Source organism: Xiphias gladius, chromosome 6 (genome assembly GCF_016859285.1).
Source record: "Xiphias gladius isolate SHS-SW01 ecotype Sanya breed wild chromosome 6, ASM1685928v1, whole genome shotgun sequence".
Taxonomy (NCBI): Eukaryota; Metazoa; Chordata; class Actinopteri; order Istiophoriformes; family Xiphiidae; genus Xiphias; species Xiphias gladius.
In genome coordinates this window covers 1,619,652-1,638,569 of record NC_053405.1, presented here as the reverse complement: position 1 = coordinate 1,638,569, position 18,918 = coordinate 1,619,652, and the positions used below count along the sequence as shown (strand labels likewise).

Here is an 18,918-nt window from a genome sequence, read left to right as displayed (position 1 = left end):
AACAAACACAAACTGTTGGAAGAACATTGTTGTCTAAAATATCACTGTATGTTGGGGCAAAAGATTTCTGCTTAGGATTGTCCAGATACTTCTGGCCATATAGCCTACCACTAATGCAGATTGTTGGACGTTGTTTCACGCCAAATGAAGACATCGCTGCGTGACCTACAACGCTACCTACATTGATGTGCATGCATGTTTTTCTTCATGTCTAGCACTGTCACCCCAGGGGACTCTGTAAAAATGCCTCAGACCAACAAGTCGGTGAGCGGTGGCTGTGTGCCAGGACAGGTATCTGCTCCAGACCAGGGCGAGCCGCCGCCAATGTCAGTGGACGTTAAGGCCCAGGTGGCTGCTGGAGATGGAGGCGGAGGGGTCGCTGGAGAAGACAAGGGAGACACAGAGATCATCAAATCTCCCAGTGACCCAAAGATATACAGGTGGGAGACGAAATTCTCATCCTAATGTGGGTCACAGAGCCGAGTCAGACGCATTCAAATTCATTTGAACAAAATGCGTGTGGTTTTAAGTTCATGCGAACTCGATTTTTGGAAAAAGTGACAGCTCTAGACAGTTTGCACAACTCTGCACCACTGTGGCTCTGGAAAGAAATCAGTCTGCAGCGCTGATCGACTTGGAACATTTCAGCTGTCTGTCAGAAGTATTAATCCAACCAAAATACACTCTTCAGACCTCAGCTGTTTGACGGTACATTAAGTGTACAAGCGCTGAACTGAATGAAACAAATAAATGTGGCTTCATGGTCATCGCCGGGTTAATGGATCTATCTAGTGATCTAATTCGATGTTTTTGATGCATTGATGTGTATTAATGAACAGTAATTCACTGAAAAAGGCCCGTCATCTGCCAACCAATCACTGTAAGTATAGGGATTAAGTTAATTAATTAAACACGATGTCATCCATAGCAACATGGTCAGCCCCGCCCCCTCTCTAAGCTCAGGTGTTCTTGGTTTTTTAGTAAAAAAGTATCAAACCTGTTTTGTGTTGTTCAGTTAGGCTTTTTTGAAAAGGAGGGTGTCAGGTTGCTTCTGAAGAAATCTGATGACAGGCAGGTGATTTTTGCATGAATTCAAAAGATAAATTAATATTCTTTCTACCACATTCTTGTGCTGATCCTGGGATCTGTCGAGGAGGTGATCAAATCAGGGATCTACGTTTACGATACGCCACAGGTACCATCTGTACAAAATAGGATGAATGATGGGGTTTTTTATTATTAATTTGTTCCTTATTTAGTCTTTAACAGGTCAGAAAATAGTGAAAAAATGAGGATCACTAGTTCCCAAGGACCAGGGTGATGTCTTCAGATTACTTCTAAAATCTCATAAAAAGAGAAAAGTACCAAATCCTGACATGTGATAATCAGGAACCAGAGAATGTTTGGTGTCTTTGTTTGATAAATAACTTTGATTATCAAAATAGTTGCTGATTATTTTAATGAAGACCAGCTAATTGATTAATGGACTAATTGTTTTACCTCTTCTGATCAGCACTTACAGCTCCCAGAGATAAAGAGATAATATTGATGACGTTCCTCTCCTCGCTCTGCAGATACATAGAGCTGAGTAACGGCATCCGAGCTCTCCTCATCTCCGACTTCAGCGGGGCCGATGGGAAGGGAGACGGTGAAAACGGAGAGGACAAGGGGGAATCGGAGGACGGGGATGAGGAGGAAGCGGAGGAAGTTGAAGATGAAGGGGATTCTGGCGAGGGGTCGGAGGAGGACGAGGAGGACAACGAAGAGGAAGAGCAGGACAGCGACTTTGACGAGCTGGACGAAGAGAACGCAGTGAAGAAGAAGAGAGGGAGCTCTGAGAAGCAGGTGGGTGATGCGAAGAGTCGTTTATCTAAAGTAACTGGCTTTTTTAGTGATGCGTGGTAGTGATGAGGCTTCTTTCCGCTAAATGTCCTTGACCTCGCCGAATCTCTGCACTGTCTAAGCTTAAGTTCAATTCTGTTTTCGCTGAGTCCGTTCATACTAGATTTTTAACTGTGTTGGCTTTTTTTGTCTGGTGATATCATATTTGTGAATGTCTCCTACTAACCGGAACTATGTGTGCATCTACAGCCTGATATACTTATTCCTCTGAGCTTTAGAGTATCAATGTTGTCCAGAAACCATTAAACACATACAGTAGTCTTTGACTCGGTCACACACACACACACACCGTCCTGCTGCCCCAAATACTCACTACAGCACCAAACACGGATTAATCCGCCCCTGAAAATAGTGCCCGACGAACGCACTATTTCCCCGTGTTTGTTTAATCAAAACTGCAGTGTCCATCTGTTTTAGGAAATTACTGAGACTTTTTAAAAATGAAACCATATATTTGTGAGGTGTTTTTAAAGATATAGTTGAATAGCCTATAAATAATGAGTTTATGAATAACTGTAAATGCCCCTTAGTAATGGTCTCGTGGATGCTGAATGATTTGAGTACACATTGTTAAAGCAAATGTGTGTATTTGTGTGTGTGTTTCCAGGCGGCAGCTGCTCTGTGCATCAGTGTGGGGAGCTTCAGTGACCCGGCCGACCTTCCCGGCCTCGCCCACTTCCTGGAACACAGTGAGTCCAGCAGAGGAGAGACGAGGCTGAAATGAAGCTGTGGGTCGGGGTATTAAATGTTTAAAGCATCAGATCAAGGTTGTAAGATGTGCCGTCCGACCGGATCGGATATCAAAAGTGTTTGTTGTTGTTCCCAGCGGCCACACTCAAAGGCAGCGTGATAAACGTCACAGAGAGTGGGGAGACGCGATTATTGTTTAAATATGGGGATGGCAGCGCGCGGTTTTGTGTGAAAATTGACATGAATAGTTGTGTGACGAAATTTAAACCTTTAATTTGCCAAAAAACAGCAAACACTGGGAAATAGAAAACTGGAAAGCACAGATGTAAACACTGCAGGGTTTCAAATTCTTAAAACATCAGCCGTACAAAGCTTTTATGAGAAAGGAAATGCACTAGACCTTGAGGATACAAAAAGTGCGTTTTGGTGAGAAACAGTGAATATAAACATAACTTTTGTTTGTTTCCAAGAAAACTTTTACAGCTTTAATGCTGCATCCTCACTGAAAGCTTCTTAGATCTAGAAATTTTGTGCTCTTTGCATGCCGAGCCTCTTACCTGACAAAATCCCAGTCTGCGTTTCTGGCCATTGATCTCCTCTAGTAATTTCTTTTTCATTTTATATTTCTTTCCCCCCGCTGTTCAGTGGTGTTTATGGGCAGTGAGAAATACCCAGCAGAGAACGGCTTTGACGCTTTCTTGAAGAAGCATGGAGGAAGTGACAACGCCTCCACCGACTGTGAGAGAACCATCTTTCAGTTCGACGTGCAGAGAAAGTACTTCAGGGAGGCGCTGGACAGGTGAGTCAGACACCAGACACCACAAAATCTGTGACCTTTCTGGTCCCTCATTTCCTTATTTCTCTGCTGACTCAGTCATGATTCTCAGATATTTTGTTACTCAGAAAAACACAAAAATGTCACTAAGACTGTGGCAGAGCTGTAGTAGGTTACTGAACTGTAGGTTGGTACGCAGGGATTTCCTGTCAGAACATGAGTTTTCAGGCATCACCCTGTCCTGAAGGCCAGTGTCCTCTGTTTGAGTTGATGGCAGCTCTTTGTGGGCCATCTGGCTCTCTAATGGGAGGTCAGCCGGTTCATTAAAGATGCCCACCAGCGCTCAGCCCCTCTGCAACGGGGCCAGCTGATGCACTCTCAGTAGCCGTGCTGTTACTGTTGCTGTTTTTGGACCGGCAGTCAGTGGACAGCGAAAGACCGATCCATGTGACTGTTGAGGAGATGTCGTCTGCAGTTTGTTCTGCAGGTGAAGTTATGTGGTTGTGTCACTTTACATGGGCTGGTGAGGTCGTGATGATGAGCGAAGGTCATATGATTCAACGTGGTGCGTAAGATTGGTCCCCACAGTTATAGCAGCTGCTAATGTCTGGAAAAAAAAGAAGAAAAACAAAGCTAATGTGTGTTTTTTTGTTTTTGTTTTTTTCTTCTCCTCCTTTGCACCAGCACGGTGCTGAGCCCAGCTGAGCAGAGCTGGGCTGAGCTGAGCCAGACTTTGGTCTAGTTTGGCACAGTATCGGGGCTTGACGGGTACAGTTATGGTTGAATGGTTGCCCCAGGCTGCCATGTTTGGATCACTGTTAACCAGTTTTGTTACAGGTTGGCCCTTTTCAAACCTGTTGTAAATGAGGCACAGGGTCATTCAGCAAGTATGTCGAAACTAACTCAACCTTTGCCGCAACGATGGGCCAATAAAATAGGTACAAACATACGTTCCTGGTAGATTAATTTGAGGCACGAATGATGTAATTTCACAGTTTCTGTTGTGCCTGAGGACAGCGGTGAATACAATGATTGCTGCAACAACTTTCCAGGTCTGAACGCCTGGTGAATTAACAAAAATAGTAATTACTCATTTCATTTTCAATTAGTTGAAAGTGTATTTTAGTCAGGCACTTTGGAATGATTCTTTGTCTGTGTTTCAGTACAGGCCTGTTATAAGATGAGGGCTTGTTTTTCTTTTCTTTTCCAGCATGGCACTGTTTTGTAGCACAGTTGAACAAGCAAATATCAGATTTTTTTTTTTTTTTTTAAATTAAATATGACTCAAATTCTGAATCAGTTACCGAAATAGTGTCATGACAACAACATGCGGTCAGTGGGGTGGTAACGGACATCGTTCTGAGCAGTTCACAAACTAGGAAGAAACCTAGATGAAAACGCACACATACCATCGTAGCTGTGTTTGCGTGTTTCAGGTGGGCTCAGTTCTTCATCTGTCCTCTGATGATTGAGGACGCCATCGACAGAGAGGTGGAGGCTGTGGACAGCGGTGAGTCCTCAAAGATACAAACCACAAACCATCACACTGCTTCTGTGCTGAGATACTCTTTAAAACTGCACCAGGGCCCCTCTGGTCTGTTTTAGGTGATGTCTTCACACATTTATGTTTCTGGTATGAACTTAACTACCACATTTCTCAGCTACAGTCGCACTTTAAATGTGTTAAATCCCGCTTTTCCTCCCTTTTCGTTTGCCTCTGCCACGGCTCTCTTCTACCTTCCTGTCTCTGCACGTTCAGAGTACCAGCTAGCGAGGCCGTCGGACTCGCATCGTAAGGAGATGCTGTTTGGGAGTCTGGCCAAACCTGGACACCCTATGAGCAAATTCTGCTGGGGTAAGAACAACAAACACGCTCACATCCACAGTCTGAAAGCATTCTGAACACTGAGACGTTTGTACTAAATCCCTGACGCCGATGTTTATTTTAACCTATTGTGAAACTTGTTGGAGTAACTATTCTGCTGTTGTCAGCGGTCATATAGATACACGTCATGTTATTTCCTGGATGACAACATAGACATGAGTTTTCAGTTGTTTATAACTAGTCTTTTAATTTTAATCGATACAATTCAAATTCATAAAAGTAAATTTACAGTTAATAAAAAAAATTAATTTCGATGTGTTTACAGAGGAGGTAAAAAAGTACATTGACTGAGTTTGTTTCTCTACAAATCCAGAAGCTTTTGAAATTAATCAAGACTTCCCCCAAACCTAAAAGCGTTGTACTGTTTTCCTGAAATCTACTTTCCTATCTTTGTTGTATGGTACAGGGATTTTGTATTTTTTCAGTTCTTTCAATAAAGAATGAAACGTTTATACACCACAAAAAGAAGTTCTCAACCCTATAATTTAAATTCAGGTCTTTACATAGCCTGGAATACAGTTGCGAATTCAAGTTGCAATGCCTTGTAAGTCAGTTTCAGTCATAAATGTCTTTATTCTGCTCCTCCAACTCATGTCTTTTAATTTCCACCATTTACCAGTAATGAAATTGTTGTTATTTTCCATTTCAAATGGTTTTGCAAATGTTTTAGAAAGTCCTCAGTCTATTTGGAAGGACCTTCTAGGATCAGTGTCTTCATGTTATATCACTATTGAACATCTGCAGAGCAGATCATCAGTGGTATTAAACAGATGTTTTGTTTTTTCCCGTCAGGAAACGCTCAGACATTAAAACACGAACCCAGAGAGAAACAGATCAACACGTACCAGCGGCTCAGAGACTTCTGGAGGAGATATTACTCTGCTCATTACATGACGCTCGCTGTTCAGTCCAAAGGTACAGAGTGAGCCAGAGCTTTTAAACTGTAGCTAGACAACGTGAATGTAACCTTGAATCAAGTCTAAATGTTATCTTAAAAGCTGAGATTGAAAGCTCACACTTTACCTGGGAAGACAGCAGCTTACGAAACAATCTCTCCACAACATCTTTGGGTTTTGGGCTGTAAAATAGGGAAATAATTGATAATGAAATATAATAATGAAAATGATAATGATATTGAAGATCCTTAATAATATAAAGCACACTAGAAGTACATTAAGTAGCAGGGAACATTAAACCAGACATTAAGAGCAGTCCTAAAAAGGTCATTTTGAGTGGTTTATTTGAAGGTTGTGTGTTTTGGTAGAGGGTGGGGGCAGCAGTGGAGAACGCCCTGTAGCCTCATGTTAGCAACCACTGGATCGTAGCATTGTTCTGATGATGTTAATATTCTAACGTTAGGCTTTAACTTGAAGCACAGCTAAACTTTGTGTGACTCGATCAGGACACGTCAGCTGTGTGTGCAAATGCGAACGAGCCTTTTCTGCCTCTTTCCTTAAAACCAGCTGACAGTGTTTTTATTTTGTAGAGACACTGGACACTCTGGAGCAGTGGGTGAGAGAGATATTCATCAAAGTTCCCAACAAGTAAGACGACTTAACAGGCCAAAACACACACACACACACACACACACTTACTCCCTCATCTAGTGTGATTATGGGCTTGGTTAAAGTAAATCTGAATGCACCGCCTCTGTGTCACATTCACATTGTTAAAATCAAGTTTAGTTAGAGCTGCAGTTTAAAATCACTGCATGTTTGACGTTGGTGTTTAATGGTTTGAAATTTGCAGTAATGTCTCAAAGTCACAGTTTGACCGATGTCTATCAACGCACACCTTGGACCAATTCCTGTCAGTATAAAACACTTGTATGTAAACTCAGTACACGGTTTGTGCTTTAATATTATTTATTGTGGAACTGCTGGGCTCGATGATGTATCGAATCAATTCGATTCATTTGAGTTTTTGTTTTTGAATGATCGCAGAATCGAGATTTAGTGCCTCCTCTGCTATGACTCAAACGCCAGTGACAGCAGGTCTCTTTAGTTACGACAGTAACGTAAGCTGTCGCCGTTTCCTTGAAGTCGCCTGCACGTCTGAGCTTTGCCGGTCGACAACAAGCTTGAGTAATGGCAGCCGCAGCCGATGAAGACGGCGAAATAATACCAAAGAAAGGTAGTCATGTTACCTCAGTGATACGGAAACGGTTCGGTTTTACAAGGTCTGATGTGGAACACACGACCGTACTGTACGATGTTTTTAAAAACTCTACCGCGTTCCCCAAACCTAGCTTCTACTTGGGGGCCCCGAACCACCCCGGTAGATAATAGCACCTGGTTTCATGTCACTCTGCAAACACACCGGTCACATGCCGCGCCACCCACCACCCCAAGTAATCCTCAGCCTGTGAGAAACACTGCTCTATTAGAACTAAGCTCCCGTCCAGATTCCAAAACCACAGCTAAAAAGCAGCCAAAATTAGCCGACTAATTTTCCAGTTTCACCACGAATGGCCAGATGGGTTATTGTTGTTTGTTGATTGCATATATACAACGTATAGTTTTAATAAAGAAAAAAAATTTTGAAATCATGTTTTATCTTGAGGTCATGTAGACAGGAAAATAAAATCAATTAAAATCGAGAAACGTGCATAACACTGAAAAAAAAAAAAAGAGATTTAACTTTTTGGCCTTATCACCCAGCCCTGGCTGCAGTATTACACAAAATCAATACGTAATAACAACAGCGTAATAGAAGGATGAAGACTAAATCAGGGGTGTGTGTGTGTGTGTGTGTGTGTGTGTGTGTGTGTGTGTGTGTGTGTCTATATATAAACAGATTTGTGTTGTAACATGATTTTTTTAAAATTAATTAATTTATTTTCCTGTTTGTTTCAGTGGTGAACCTCGACCCGACTTCTCTCACCTCCAGCAGCCGTTTGACACACCAGCCTTCAACAAGCTCTACAGAGGTCAGATACTGATGTTGTTTTTGTGAATATTATGATTCTAAATATTGTCATAGTCTTTGTTATTATTAATGCTCTGAGTAGTAGTAAAAGGAGTTAGAACTAGACCGATAAATCACTCAGGTCGATATGTCGGCCGCTATGAGCAATTAACAGATATATCGGTACCTGTTTTTATGTCGGCTGATAAGTAACAAAAAATGTCAAACGAGGTTTGAGGTAATTTAGGAGCAGTGACTCCATTGCAGAGTTTGTCCACCAGAGAACACTGACAAGTCGATTCTTTTTTTTTTTTAAACTGTAAAATGTCCCAATCTGTATGTATCTTGGTCACAATTTAAGAAAAGGGAAAAAAAATCTTCTGAATCAAAATTGTTAGTTTATGCTGTTAAATGTTAAAAAAATGGAAACATCAGCTGATATATTCTTAATCAGTTTACATAAACTCCCAAATTTCAATGTCAGTACTGGCCTCAAAAATCCAGTATCGGTTGGGCAGCAGCAGTAGCAGTAGTAGTAGCAGTACTAGTAGTAGCATTAATAGCAGTAGTAGTAGTAACATCAGTAGCAGCAGTAGCAGCAGTAGTAGTAGCAGTAGTATTAGTAGTAGTAGTAGTACTAGCAGTACTAGCAGTAGCATTAATAACAGTAGTAGCAGTAGCAGTAGCAGTAGTAGTAGTAGTAGTAGCAGTAGTAGCAGTAGCATTAATAGCAGTAGCAGTAGCATTAATAGCAGTAGTAGTAGTAGCAGTACAATAAAATTATTAAAACATGGTCCTGTTAGTTTGACATATTTTAACCCATTAAACATGCTCACAGTTAAATGTTTACATTTAACCGTTTTACAAATGATACCATGAGGCTCTAGATTTAATTTGCTTAGGTTGAAGATAGAAGTTTGAAGAACATGTCAGTATTGTACAAATGTCAGGTTTGATTAACTGGAGGAAACCAAACTCATTATCATGATTCTTATACAGTTAGGTTCGCAGTACTACAATGTCATTTTCATCAGGGTTCTTTGATCATCAGTCATATTAATACATAGACTAAATATCTGTGTGTGTGTGTGTGTGTGTGTGTGTGTGTGTGTGTGTGTGTGTGTGTGTGTGTGTGTGTGTGTGTGTGTGTGTGTGTGTGTGTGTGTGTGTGTGTGTGTTCTTCAGTGGTCCCCGTGAGGAAGGTTCACGCTCTGACCATCAGCTGGGCCGTACCGCCGCAGGGAAAACACTACAGGTGAGTGAAAGTCCGTATGTTTGATTAGCTGCCCACATGAAAACGAAACTCTCCATTACTGTTACTTCCCTCAGTCCGATATTAAATCTGCCGGCGTTGAGCTGAGACCCAGATCATGTTGCAGAGTCGGTTCTTCAGGCTGAAATGAACCTGACTGCCTCCACACATGACCGGAGCAGTTGCGCTTTATGAGCGATTACTTACAAACGTGGCATTTCTGGATTTGCATCATTAAAGTAATAACGGACATAATGTGTGATTGCATTTCAGTTGTATTGTATTGTAGATAGTTGTAAGTGTCAACTGTCTCTGTGAGATCAGGCTTGACTGAATGTGTGTTTGTGTTCTCTGTCAGAGTGAAGCCTCTTCACTACATCTCCTGGCTGATCGGGCACGAAGGAACCGGCAGCATCCTGTCTCTGCTCAGGAAGAAGTGAGTCATAAAAGAAACATATAATATCCTTATATAAACCGCATATAAACCAGAAGTAAGTAAGTGCGGGGGACTCATGGTGCGTGTGTGTTTTCAGGTGCTGGGCTCTGGCTCTGTTTGGAGGAAACAGTGAGACAGGCTTCGATCAAAACACCACCTACTCCATCTTCTCCATCTCCATCACCCTCACCGACCATGGCTACCAGAACTTCTACCAGGTCAGTGTTTTCTCTGCTTTATATTATTAAAAATGGAATATTTTGGGGTAAGATGACTGTTGGTAAGATGAAACAAGATATTTGAGGACATGACATTGGACACTTTGACAAACTGGGTTGAATATTTTCACTATGTTTGACATTTTAAAGACTACAGATAAATCGATAATAAATGAATTGTTAGTTGCTTCCCTAAACTCAATATCAAACAATAGGTACATAAAAAATGCACTGATAAGTCTCCATTAACTTCAATTCCCTAACCTACCATCCTAATAACAGGTTGTTGAATTTTACTGGCCCTCACAACAACAGAGGTCGTTCAGTGCTGTGCGTTTTAAGACCTAATTGCTCTTTCTTTAAAAACAGTTCCAACACTAATGGGGAGATAATGTCCTTCGGTTCTCGTTCACATACTGATATTTTAATCATTTTATCATCACGCAGCTTAAACAGTACATTTAAAAACACAGGACTTCAGCAACTGTTTAAATTTCAGCATCAAACCAGTTTCCAGCCGTTTTAGCGTCGTAGCTCCCAAAACTCTGTCCTCAATGTAAATTCTGCCTCTTGGGGGTTTTCTTTCTGATCCAGGTGCAGCATTTAAACCGTCACTTCTCAATCTCTCTCAACCGTTACGCACACTGTGTACAAAAATGTGACGTACAGTATGTAAGAAAGTCGTGATCTAGTGTGTATCTTGACTGACAACCTGTCTGCTTTAATTCACACATTTTGTACGGAAAATGTCTCGAAGACAGTCACGACAGTGTCGTGAAAAATGATGCCAACGTGTGAAACTGGCCGAGCATCAATGGATCATAGCTCATGTCTGAAAGAAGCCAGTGAAATAACGATCTTCGCTTTAAAGGATAATTCGTGTTTGGACATGACTTAAAAGAAGAAACACGAGCAGCATGAAACAGTTTATCCAGATGATTCAAACCAGTTCTTGTGGAAGTGAACAGAAAGCGAGACACTGGAAATGTTGCTCCTTGTTCCTCATTGCCTGGGAAAAGTTGCACAGCGACAGTAGGTCAGAGTTGAAGTAGGATGTCAATCTTTAAACTGTGATGGACATTTTCAACAAACTGTCGTCAGTTTGTTTTTTCTTTCAAATAAGTTGCACTGACTTGTAGTTTTGTTTCATTAAAAGAAAAAAGGGGGGGGGCTAAGTTGTAATAAACTGGAATTAGTTTTTAATGTCTCCTGAATGGAGACATTTTTTTCATTTTTAGAGGAAATGTTTTTATAGTGGCCAGCAATGGTGCCAACCTCAACATTCAGACATGAAGGTGCTGCTGGTTTTAACTCAGCTGTTTAGATAGTAATAAGAACCAGTTGTTGTTTTTTTAAATTTCTGAAAGCTTCAGTGAACCCTGACTCCCACACATCATTATTTTTCTCTGTGCAGGTGGTAGATTTTGTGTTCCAGTACCTGAAGATGCTCCAGACTCTGGGTCCCCAGCAGAGGTCAGGCTCCGCTACAGTAACAAATCTTTCCTCTCATTCTGCTTCACAAGCAGAGTGCAGGTTTTTTGTTTTTTTTTTAAGCAGAATTCAAGATGTGTTCTGGCGTTTCTATTAATCACTGAACCTAAAAAAGGAAACTGCATATCATCATTTATATGAAAATAAGGATCTGAAAACAATTTAAGCAATGCCCTGAAAGAAAGCATTCTTCCGTTTTCAAATCTTTTGCATCTGTTTCTCCACAGACTGATCTTTTTTTTTTCTCTTTTTGCTCATTTTACTTTGCTTCCTACCATTTAAAAAAAAAAAAAAACAAAAACAAAAACATCACAGTTAGTTATTGTATTGCAGCCTGTCAAGACAACAATTCGGCAGGTTTCCTAAGAGAAAAAAGACCAACGCCTGGGTGCATTTCACGACTTCACACTGTGTTTCTCCATAAAAATAAGGCTGTGCTTCGCCTGCTGTAAGAATATGTGTTTATGTGTTTCTCATCAGTGTCAGTAGCATCAGGGTCCTTGTTTCGTGTTGTTAAACTCAACCTACCTTAAGTAATGTCACTCCACTTCTCCTGTTTTCTGGTGGACAAGAAAACTGAGACGAGAGAAAAGAGACAAGTCCGGGTGTCACTGTGGTGCATTCAAGTTTTCCTACACATGAACTCAGTGAGAACACCAACGTGAAAGTGCTCTTTTAAGTAATCAAGTAACCGCACAAAGCCAATAATGACCGTGTTATGTGCAAACAAATGTTTGATATTTATACATTTTTGTCCTTGTTTGAATATAAAAAGCTTTATGTTTTGGCAACTTCTTTCTTTCAGGATCTATGAGGAAATTCAGAAGATAGAAGCCAACGAGTTCCACTATCAGGAGCAGGTATTGCAGCACAGACACACGCTGTAAAAACCTCAGCTGATTAATTCATGTGCCTACACCCACGTAATGACACACAGTCAGCCAGCAGGTGATCAGCAGCCACAAGTTGTTGTGTGCAAACACTAAAATGAATCAGTGTCATCACTGTGATTATGTAACAGGCAATTTTCCAGAAAAAATAATTTATCAACTGTGATAAATTGACGATACAATAATAATGACGAGAAGGGTAGAAATGACAGCGTTTGAATTTAAATGAGACAAACCCTCAGGATACGTCAATCATCGAGTGTGTGTTTAGTGTCGGCGTCTGTTTTTAAGTTAGAAGTTTTATTGAAATGGTGATTAATTTTCAGTAACTGGTGTTTTTTCTCATAGTAATAAATTACAGAAACAGAAACAACAAAACAAAATTCGTGTTGAAGTTTTTTGTAGGCAACAAACAAAGACTGAAAAATGAAAATGCTGCTGTGTTTATTTTTATTGATTAATACAAAATATGTAAACATTAATGTATGTTTTAATTAAATTTAAATATGAGAATAATTACGTGAGTGATCATGCGGTTAATCATGTTTATTTTTAAAATTTGTAAATTAACTCTATTATTACTTGCACTAATAATAACATAATACAGCCTTGGATTGAAGCAGTTTATCAAGATGAAGATGTTTTTTATTTGTCCCCACTGTGCACTGTAGTCCACAATAAACGAATAGCACAGAGCAACAACACAGGAAGTATGAACACACAGAACATAAATCAGCAGCAAGCGTCATAAAACCACCAATCGTGAAAAAGATAAGACTCAAAACCAGCAGCGTAAAATGGAGTGTGAGGGAACTGAACCTCCAACCCCGGCCGTGTTAGTGCCCTGCTGCCGGTCTCTGTCCCTGTGTTGACCCTGTTTTTGTGTGGACTGACAGACGGATCCCATCGAGTTCGTTGAGAACATCTGTGAGAACATGCAGCTGTTTCCCAAAGAGGACTTCCTGACCGGGGACCAGCTCATGTTTGAGTACGACCTGCAGGTAACCAGGACCAAAAATCCAGATCCGATCCACAATCGGTTTGACACAACACTCTAACTCTGACGCAGAATTAGTCCTTGTCCAGAGTCGCTATATTTACCCTGCGGCATTTTATTTGAGCGTCTGAATTCTGGATGTATATCCATGCTCTATGTAGTGCCCTCAAAATATTCCACAATGCAACAAAAAAAAAAAAGCTTGTGTTACTAATCCTAAAATGCAGTCAGTCATTTTTTATGGAATTGAAAATTACTGTTGTGATAGGCAGCGACAGAGGTGTGGGTCAGTGGTCAGCTTCTTAACCCCTAAACCACCGGGCCTGAAAACATGACGTTTGACCCTGAAGCTTAAATGTTTATTCTCAGTTTGGTCTCAAATTCTCAACACAGGGTTCCAGATTTTCTATTTTTATTTTTTATTCCTAAAGTCAAGAATAAACCTTCAAGCTCAGTTCTTTTATATAATGTGAGTATTATCACTTAAGCTTTATTTTGTCAAATTACTGTTGTGCAGTTCTATTCAAACATACAGGGATGTGACAGTTTCAGAACTTCTCAGTTGGTCTCTTTGTTTTGGGAAAAAGTGTTAACATCCACAGATGACTGTATACATGCCCGATGTACACAAACATATATGTATACTGTTCCCAGTAGAAATAACTGTGTGTGCGTGTGTGTGTGCGTGTGTGTGCGCGTGCAGGTGATCAGCGCTGCTCTGTCCCTGCTGACTCCAGACAGAGCAAACCTGCTGCTGCTGTCCCCAGAGAACGAAGGTCACTGTCCGCTCAGAGAGAAATGGTTCGGTACCTGCTACAGCATGGAGGGTACGACACACACACACACACACACACACACACACACACACACACACACACACACACACAGAGGTGATTACACAGTAGTCGTCTCCTACTTATTAATGAGACCGTGAACCTTCCCACTGTGTCTCAACGGTGGCCGGCAGATTGAGACGTGGGCTCATCGAGAGTGGGAGACATGACATTATTTAAATTTGGGAATAACGCCGTTTGTTTGTTTTTGTTTTTTTTTGTTCTGTCTTTGAACTTGAGTGTGTTTCTTTGGTCTCGTCAGACATCCCAGAGCAATGGGCTCAGCGCTGGTCAGCAGAATTCGAACTCAACCCTGAACTCCACCTTCCGGCTGAGAACAAATTCATCGGTCAGTACAAACGCAATGTAAACGTGACAGCAGCTGTAATGTGCTGGTGAAATAATACTTTTGTGTTTTATCTGTACCAGAAGGCAAGAGTTTACGTATTCGAAGGTTTACGTCAGAGCAGGATGTTGGTCATCGTGCGTGCTTCACCAGCTCTCCTCCTGCCATCGCTGCGTGTAGATGTAAAAAATGTCGATAGGGGAGCGTTAAGGTGTTTGATCAACAGATTTGATGCCTTGTTTTCCTTCTTTTTCCTGCTGCAGCAACGGATTTCACCCTGAAAACGTCGGACTGTCCGGACACAGAGTTTCCTGTGAGGATCGTCAACAACGAGCGAGGCTGCCTTTGGTACAAGAAGGACAACAAGTTCAAGATCCCCAAAGGTGAGCACGGTTATCACGTCAGCCATGTGCTGTTTGATCGGTCGAGGATACTGCGCTGGGTGTTAGTTACTACGCATCCGAGTTGCTGGGAGCATTGGGTGTGATTTCTGAACAAAGTTTTTCATTTTTCTCTATTTGTCCTTTAATAAGTAATTGTCTGTTATAGCAAGATAATTATTAGTAGCCATTTTAAGGTAAATTCCATCATAGCACACCTGGATCTTTTCAAGTAAAACATCAACCAGTATCCTGGTTATGTGTTCGTGCATGTAAACATCATGTTCCGGGTTTCAGAATCCTGAATATGGAGGCTGGAGTACTGGAGTACACAAGGATACTGCGGCATGTAAACACCTGATCCAGGTTTCTGGCCTCCGTCTGTCATGCAGAGTCTTCCTCAGCTCAAGTTTTGTAGTAGTTGTTCAGTAAAACAAAAAAAAATACGATGAAGATCTCTCGTGCGGTCTGCTCGGGGCTGACTGACGCCTCAGCAGCTCAAATAGCTCCATCCAGTGGACAATTTAAACCCTTATACTTTGTACAAAATATAGCAGCTAATCAGTTTCAGTGTAAATGAAGAGTAATTGGTCTGATTAATTATGTATAATTATCACTGTTGTGATCCTTCCCCACTGCTGAGACCTCTAATGATAAAAGCAGCGGATGTTTGTCCTTGTCCTCTTCTTTAAACTCAGGTCCAAACATCGATCAGACCATTTTTAAATTCTAGCAGAGATCACAAAGTTTCCAAAGTGACCAGACTTCACAGACTGAATTTTGAGCAAAAGTTCAGAAAATGTAAACATCACACAGCTTCAGTGCTGAACAGGCTGATATGTAATATGTATGAGATGCTGTCAGACAGTCTGGATTATGTTAATTAAGCAAGTCACAAGGCAAAACTGGGGGGGGGGTTGTGTTCTTGTTTTTTTTTGTCAAACCTAGTATCTACTTCAAATTGTGACTTATTTATTAAATGTGAATTAACAATTCACGTCTTTTTGTGTGTTTCAGCCTACATTCGTTTCAACTTGATCTCCCCCGTGATCCAGAAGAGCCCTGAGAAGTAAGACGACGCCGCCGAGTCACAGAAAAAGATTCGATTCAGCTCAACACTACACAGAAAATACCTGTGCAACAGAAACACAGTTTGGCATCCAACCAGTGCAAACAGTAGCTACAGATATAAATAAAAGATTCATGAATTAATGAATAGATTGAATTATAAACTAATATATTGTGGACAGTGTGAGTGAGTGTGATGTCCACAGTATAACCAGTAGCTGACTGGAACTGCGTACAGTGTAAAAAGAAGAATTTATGTTAATAATGGGTCCGATTTAAATAAAAGTTCAACACAGATCAGGGGAAGTGCAGATGCAAGACCAGTTACATTAATCTAGGGCTGCAACTAACGATTCATTTCATTATCAATTCATCTGCACTGCAGATCATTCTACATTCTACATCATTATAAAAAGGTTTAAAAAATCCAAAACTCCAACACGCTCCAAGCTGATGTTTTCTGATTGACCCACGATCCAAAACCCAAATATATTCTGTTCTTTATCATATATGACAAAGAAAAGCATCAAATCCTGACATTTCAGAGACTGAAATCACGGAGTTGGTTTGGGACAAGAATAATTAATCAGTTACCAAAATAGTTGGTAATTGATTTTCTGTTGGCCAACTAATTGATTGATTGATTGATCGATTGAATCGTTGCAGCTGTGCATTAATCAAAAATTTACGGCTGATGCACTTTGCTCTAACGAGGACACATACAATCACAGTAAACAGTAGTTACAGAGCTGCAGTGAACATCCCTTCAAACAAGGACACAGCTGATTTGTGAAGGTGAACCTATCTTCTCTTAACAAACGCTCGGGCCACAGACTCTGCTGTCGTGTTTAACCCTGGTCTTCCTCTTCCAGTCTGGTTCTGTTCGACCTCTTTGTGAACATCTTGGCTCACAACCTGGCGGAGCCGGCCTATGAAGCCGACGTGGCCCAGCTCGAGTACAAGCTGGTGGCCGGAGAGCACGGACTGGTGATCCGACTGAAAGGCTTCAACCACAAACTTCCGGTAAGGAAACACCCTGGGGGGTTTGACGGTGTCGGAGTAGAGTGCAGCTGATAAGCCAACACATACTGGCTCACTGCAGATGTAGGGGTGTGGGCATGTATGTTGGTAGATAATTACCAGGAAATGAGTGTAGAGTGAAGATGAGATGGTGTGTAAAGAAGGCTCAGTCATGTATCCATGAATAGTCTTGTGTTTGTCACTGAGTTGTATGGTCATTTTATTGTATCGTTGTTTGTGTTTTGTATGTTTTTTCTTGTTGAATTTTGTGTGTTTTTAAAAGGTCTATTTAGGGATGGGCCGTGCAAAATAGCTTAGGCTAGAAATGCTGTGGTTCGTGCTGTATATGTTGCTGTAAAAAAAAAAAAAGAAGAAGAAGAAATGCCAAAGATTGGCTTCTTTTCCACCTGCACAATGTCTCTCAGTAAATCATGCTCACAGTTCTTTAAAAGATAAACTAGAGGGACCCCTTTCAAAGTTTTTTTTTTTTCTTTTCTTTTTTTATCAGTATAAAGAAATAGTATTGGCTCATGTATCAATGGATTTTTTTTTTTTTAACTCTATCCATATTAGTATGGGCCCTAAAAATCTTGCACTGGCAGGGCTGTACTGCAGAGTCACTGAGACAATGTTGAAGGAGAATTCACGTTCCACCAGGGTTTTAGTATTTCCAGTTGTTCCATTACTCTTATTGACATTAACCTTTGAGTCACCAGGTTTAATGTTTACAGATTTCGGAGACGCAGCTTTAAAATTGCTCGCAGAGGTTTGTAATTGAGTCATCCTTAATGGAAGTGATCGTTCACGGGTATGAAATCTACCTCAGTGTAAACATGGAGACATTGCAGTCAGAACAGTTTAGATCAAATGGAAGCAACATTAATGGTAAATGGCTGAGATTTTTCCACTGTAAACTTGCTCTCACATTTCCAACTAATACAGTAAATCTGCAGAATTTCAAATGTGACGAAAAAATGGGAGGAAACCTGTCGAGAGAAGCTGGGAAAACGGCAGAAGAGACGAGAAAAGCAGGAGTCACTCACAGAAACGTGTCGGTCGGAGGTTTTAACCAGTGATTAATCATAATGGTTTGAAATCGCATAATTCCTGTTCACGCACAGCTCAGAGTCACAGTGTCAAACCATAAGTAGGCGGTAAGGGGAAGTGCTTCAAACACACGCATCTGTGTCTGTACAACCGCACTGACTTCCCTCCCCTGCCGGTGTTTCAGCTGCTGTTGCGGCTGATCGTGGACCACCTGGCAGACTTCAGCGCTGAGCCGGGCGTCTTCACCATGTTCTCAGAGCAGCTGAAGAAAACCTACTTCAACATCCTCATCAAACCTGAGCGACTGGGCAAGTACGTCTCACAGCCTGCAAACGCTCACACATTCACCTCTGTGGAGTCTTTATGTTCCGATCAACAAGCAAACATCAAAATCCATTTAAAACTATTTCTTCCCATAATAGACATTCCCATAACAGGGGCTCTTGAGCAAGGCAGCTAAGCCCTCAGTAAACTGGGCGAATCCTGGGTGTCAGTGATCCAGCTCAGTCACTCGTTTTTAATACCTGCTGCTGTCTGAAGTGCTGCTTTGTTTGCCTGGAAAGTTTCAGGAGTTTTGGTCCATTCAACATTTTTTTTCGAAACATGCTTATTTCGCTTTCTTGCTTGAAGGTAGATGAAAACATCGATACAACTTTCATATGTGTACAAAGAAAATAGTCTGGTACATAAACCCCTGAAAAATGGTGGAATTTTTGTTTTACTCGTAAGTTTCTGTAAAAATGAAAACAAATAAGATATAACATGTTAATCAGTGATCTAC

The 18,918-nt window shown here is 41.0% G+C and overlaps 1 protein-coding gene across 1 annotated transcript in view; it reads left to right on the top strand.

Moving 5' to 3' along the window:
• Positions 1-18,918, top strand: part of nrd1b (nardilysin b (N-arginine dibasic convertase)) — a 30,286-nt gene that overhangs the window by 1,589 nt on the left and 9,779 nt on the right. The window contains exons 2-22 of the mRNA XM_040127862.1: positions 216-440; positions 1,575-1,845; positions 2,510-2,591; positions 3,238-3,391; positions 4,804-4,877; positions 5,127-5,222; positions 6,045-6,167; positions 6,739-6,796; positions 8,108-8,181; positions 9,345-9,414; positions 9,770-9,847; positions 9,945-10,065; positions 11,480-11,538; positions 12,362-12,416; positions 13,343-13,447; positions 14,147-14,270; positions 14,539-14,625; positions 14,886-15,005; positions 16,020-16,071; positions 16,943-17,093; positions 18,322-18,449. Of these exons, the coding sequence (XP_039983796.1) occupies positions 244-440; positions 1,575-1,845; positions 2,510-2,591; positions 3,238-3,391; positions 4,804-4,877; positions 5,127-5,222; positions 6,045-6,167; positions 6,739-6,796; positions 8,108-8,181; positions 9,345-9,414; positions 9,770-9,847; positions 9,945-10,065; positions 11,480-11,538; positions 12,362-12,416; positions 13,343-13,447; positions 14,147-14,270; positions 14,539-14,625; positions 14,886-15,005; positions 16,020-16,071; positions 16,943-17,093; positions 18,322-18,449 (2,279 nt within the window). The 5' untranslated portion in view covers positions 216-243. The remainder of the gene's footprint in view (positions 1-215; positions 441-1,574; positions 1,846-2,509; positions 2,592-3,237; positions 3,392-4,803; positions 4,878-5,126; positions 5,223-6,044; positions 6,168-6,738; positions 6,797-8,107; positions 8,182-9,344; positions 9,415-9,769; positions 9,848-9,944; positions 10,066-11,479; positions 11,539-12,361; positions 12,417-13,342; positions 13,448-14,146; positions 14,271-14,538; positions 14,626-14,885; positions 15,006-16,019; positions 16,072-16,942; positions 17,094-18,321; positions 18,450-18,918) is intronic.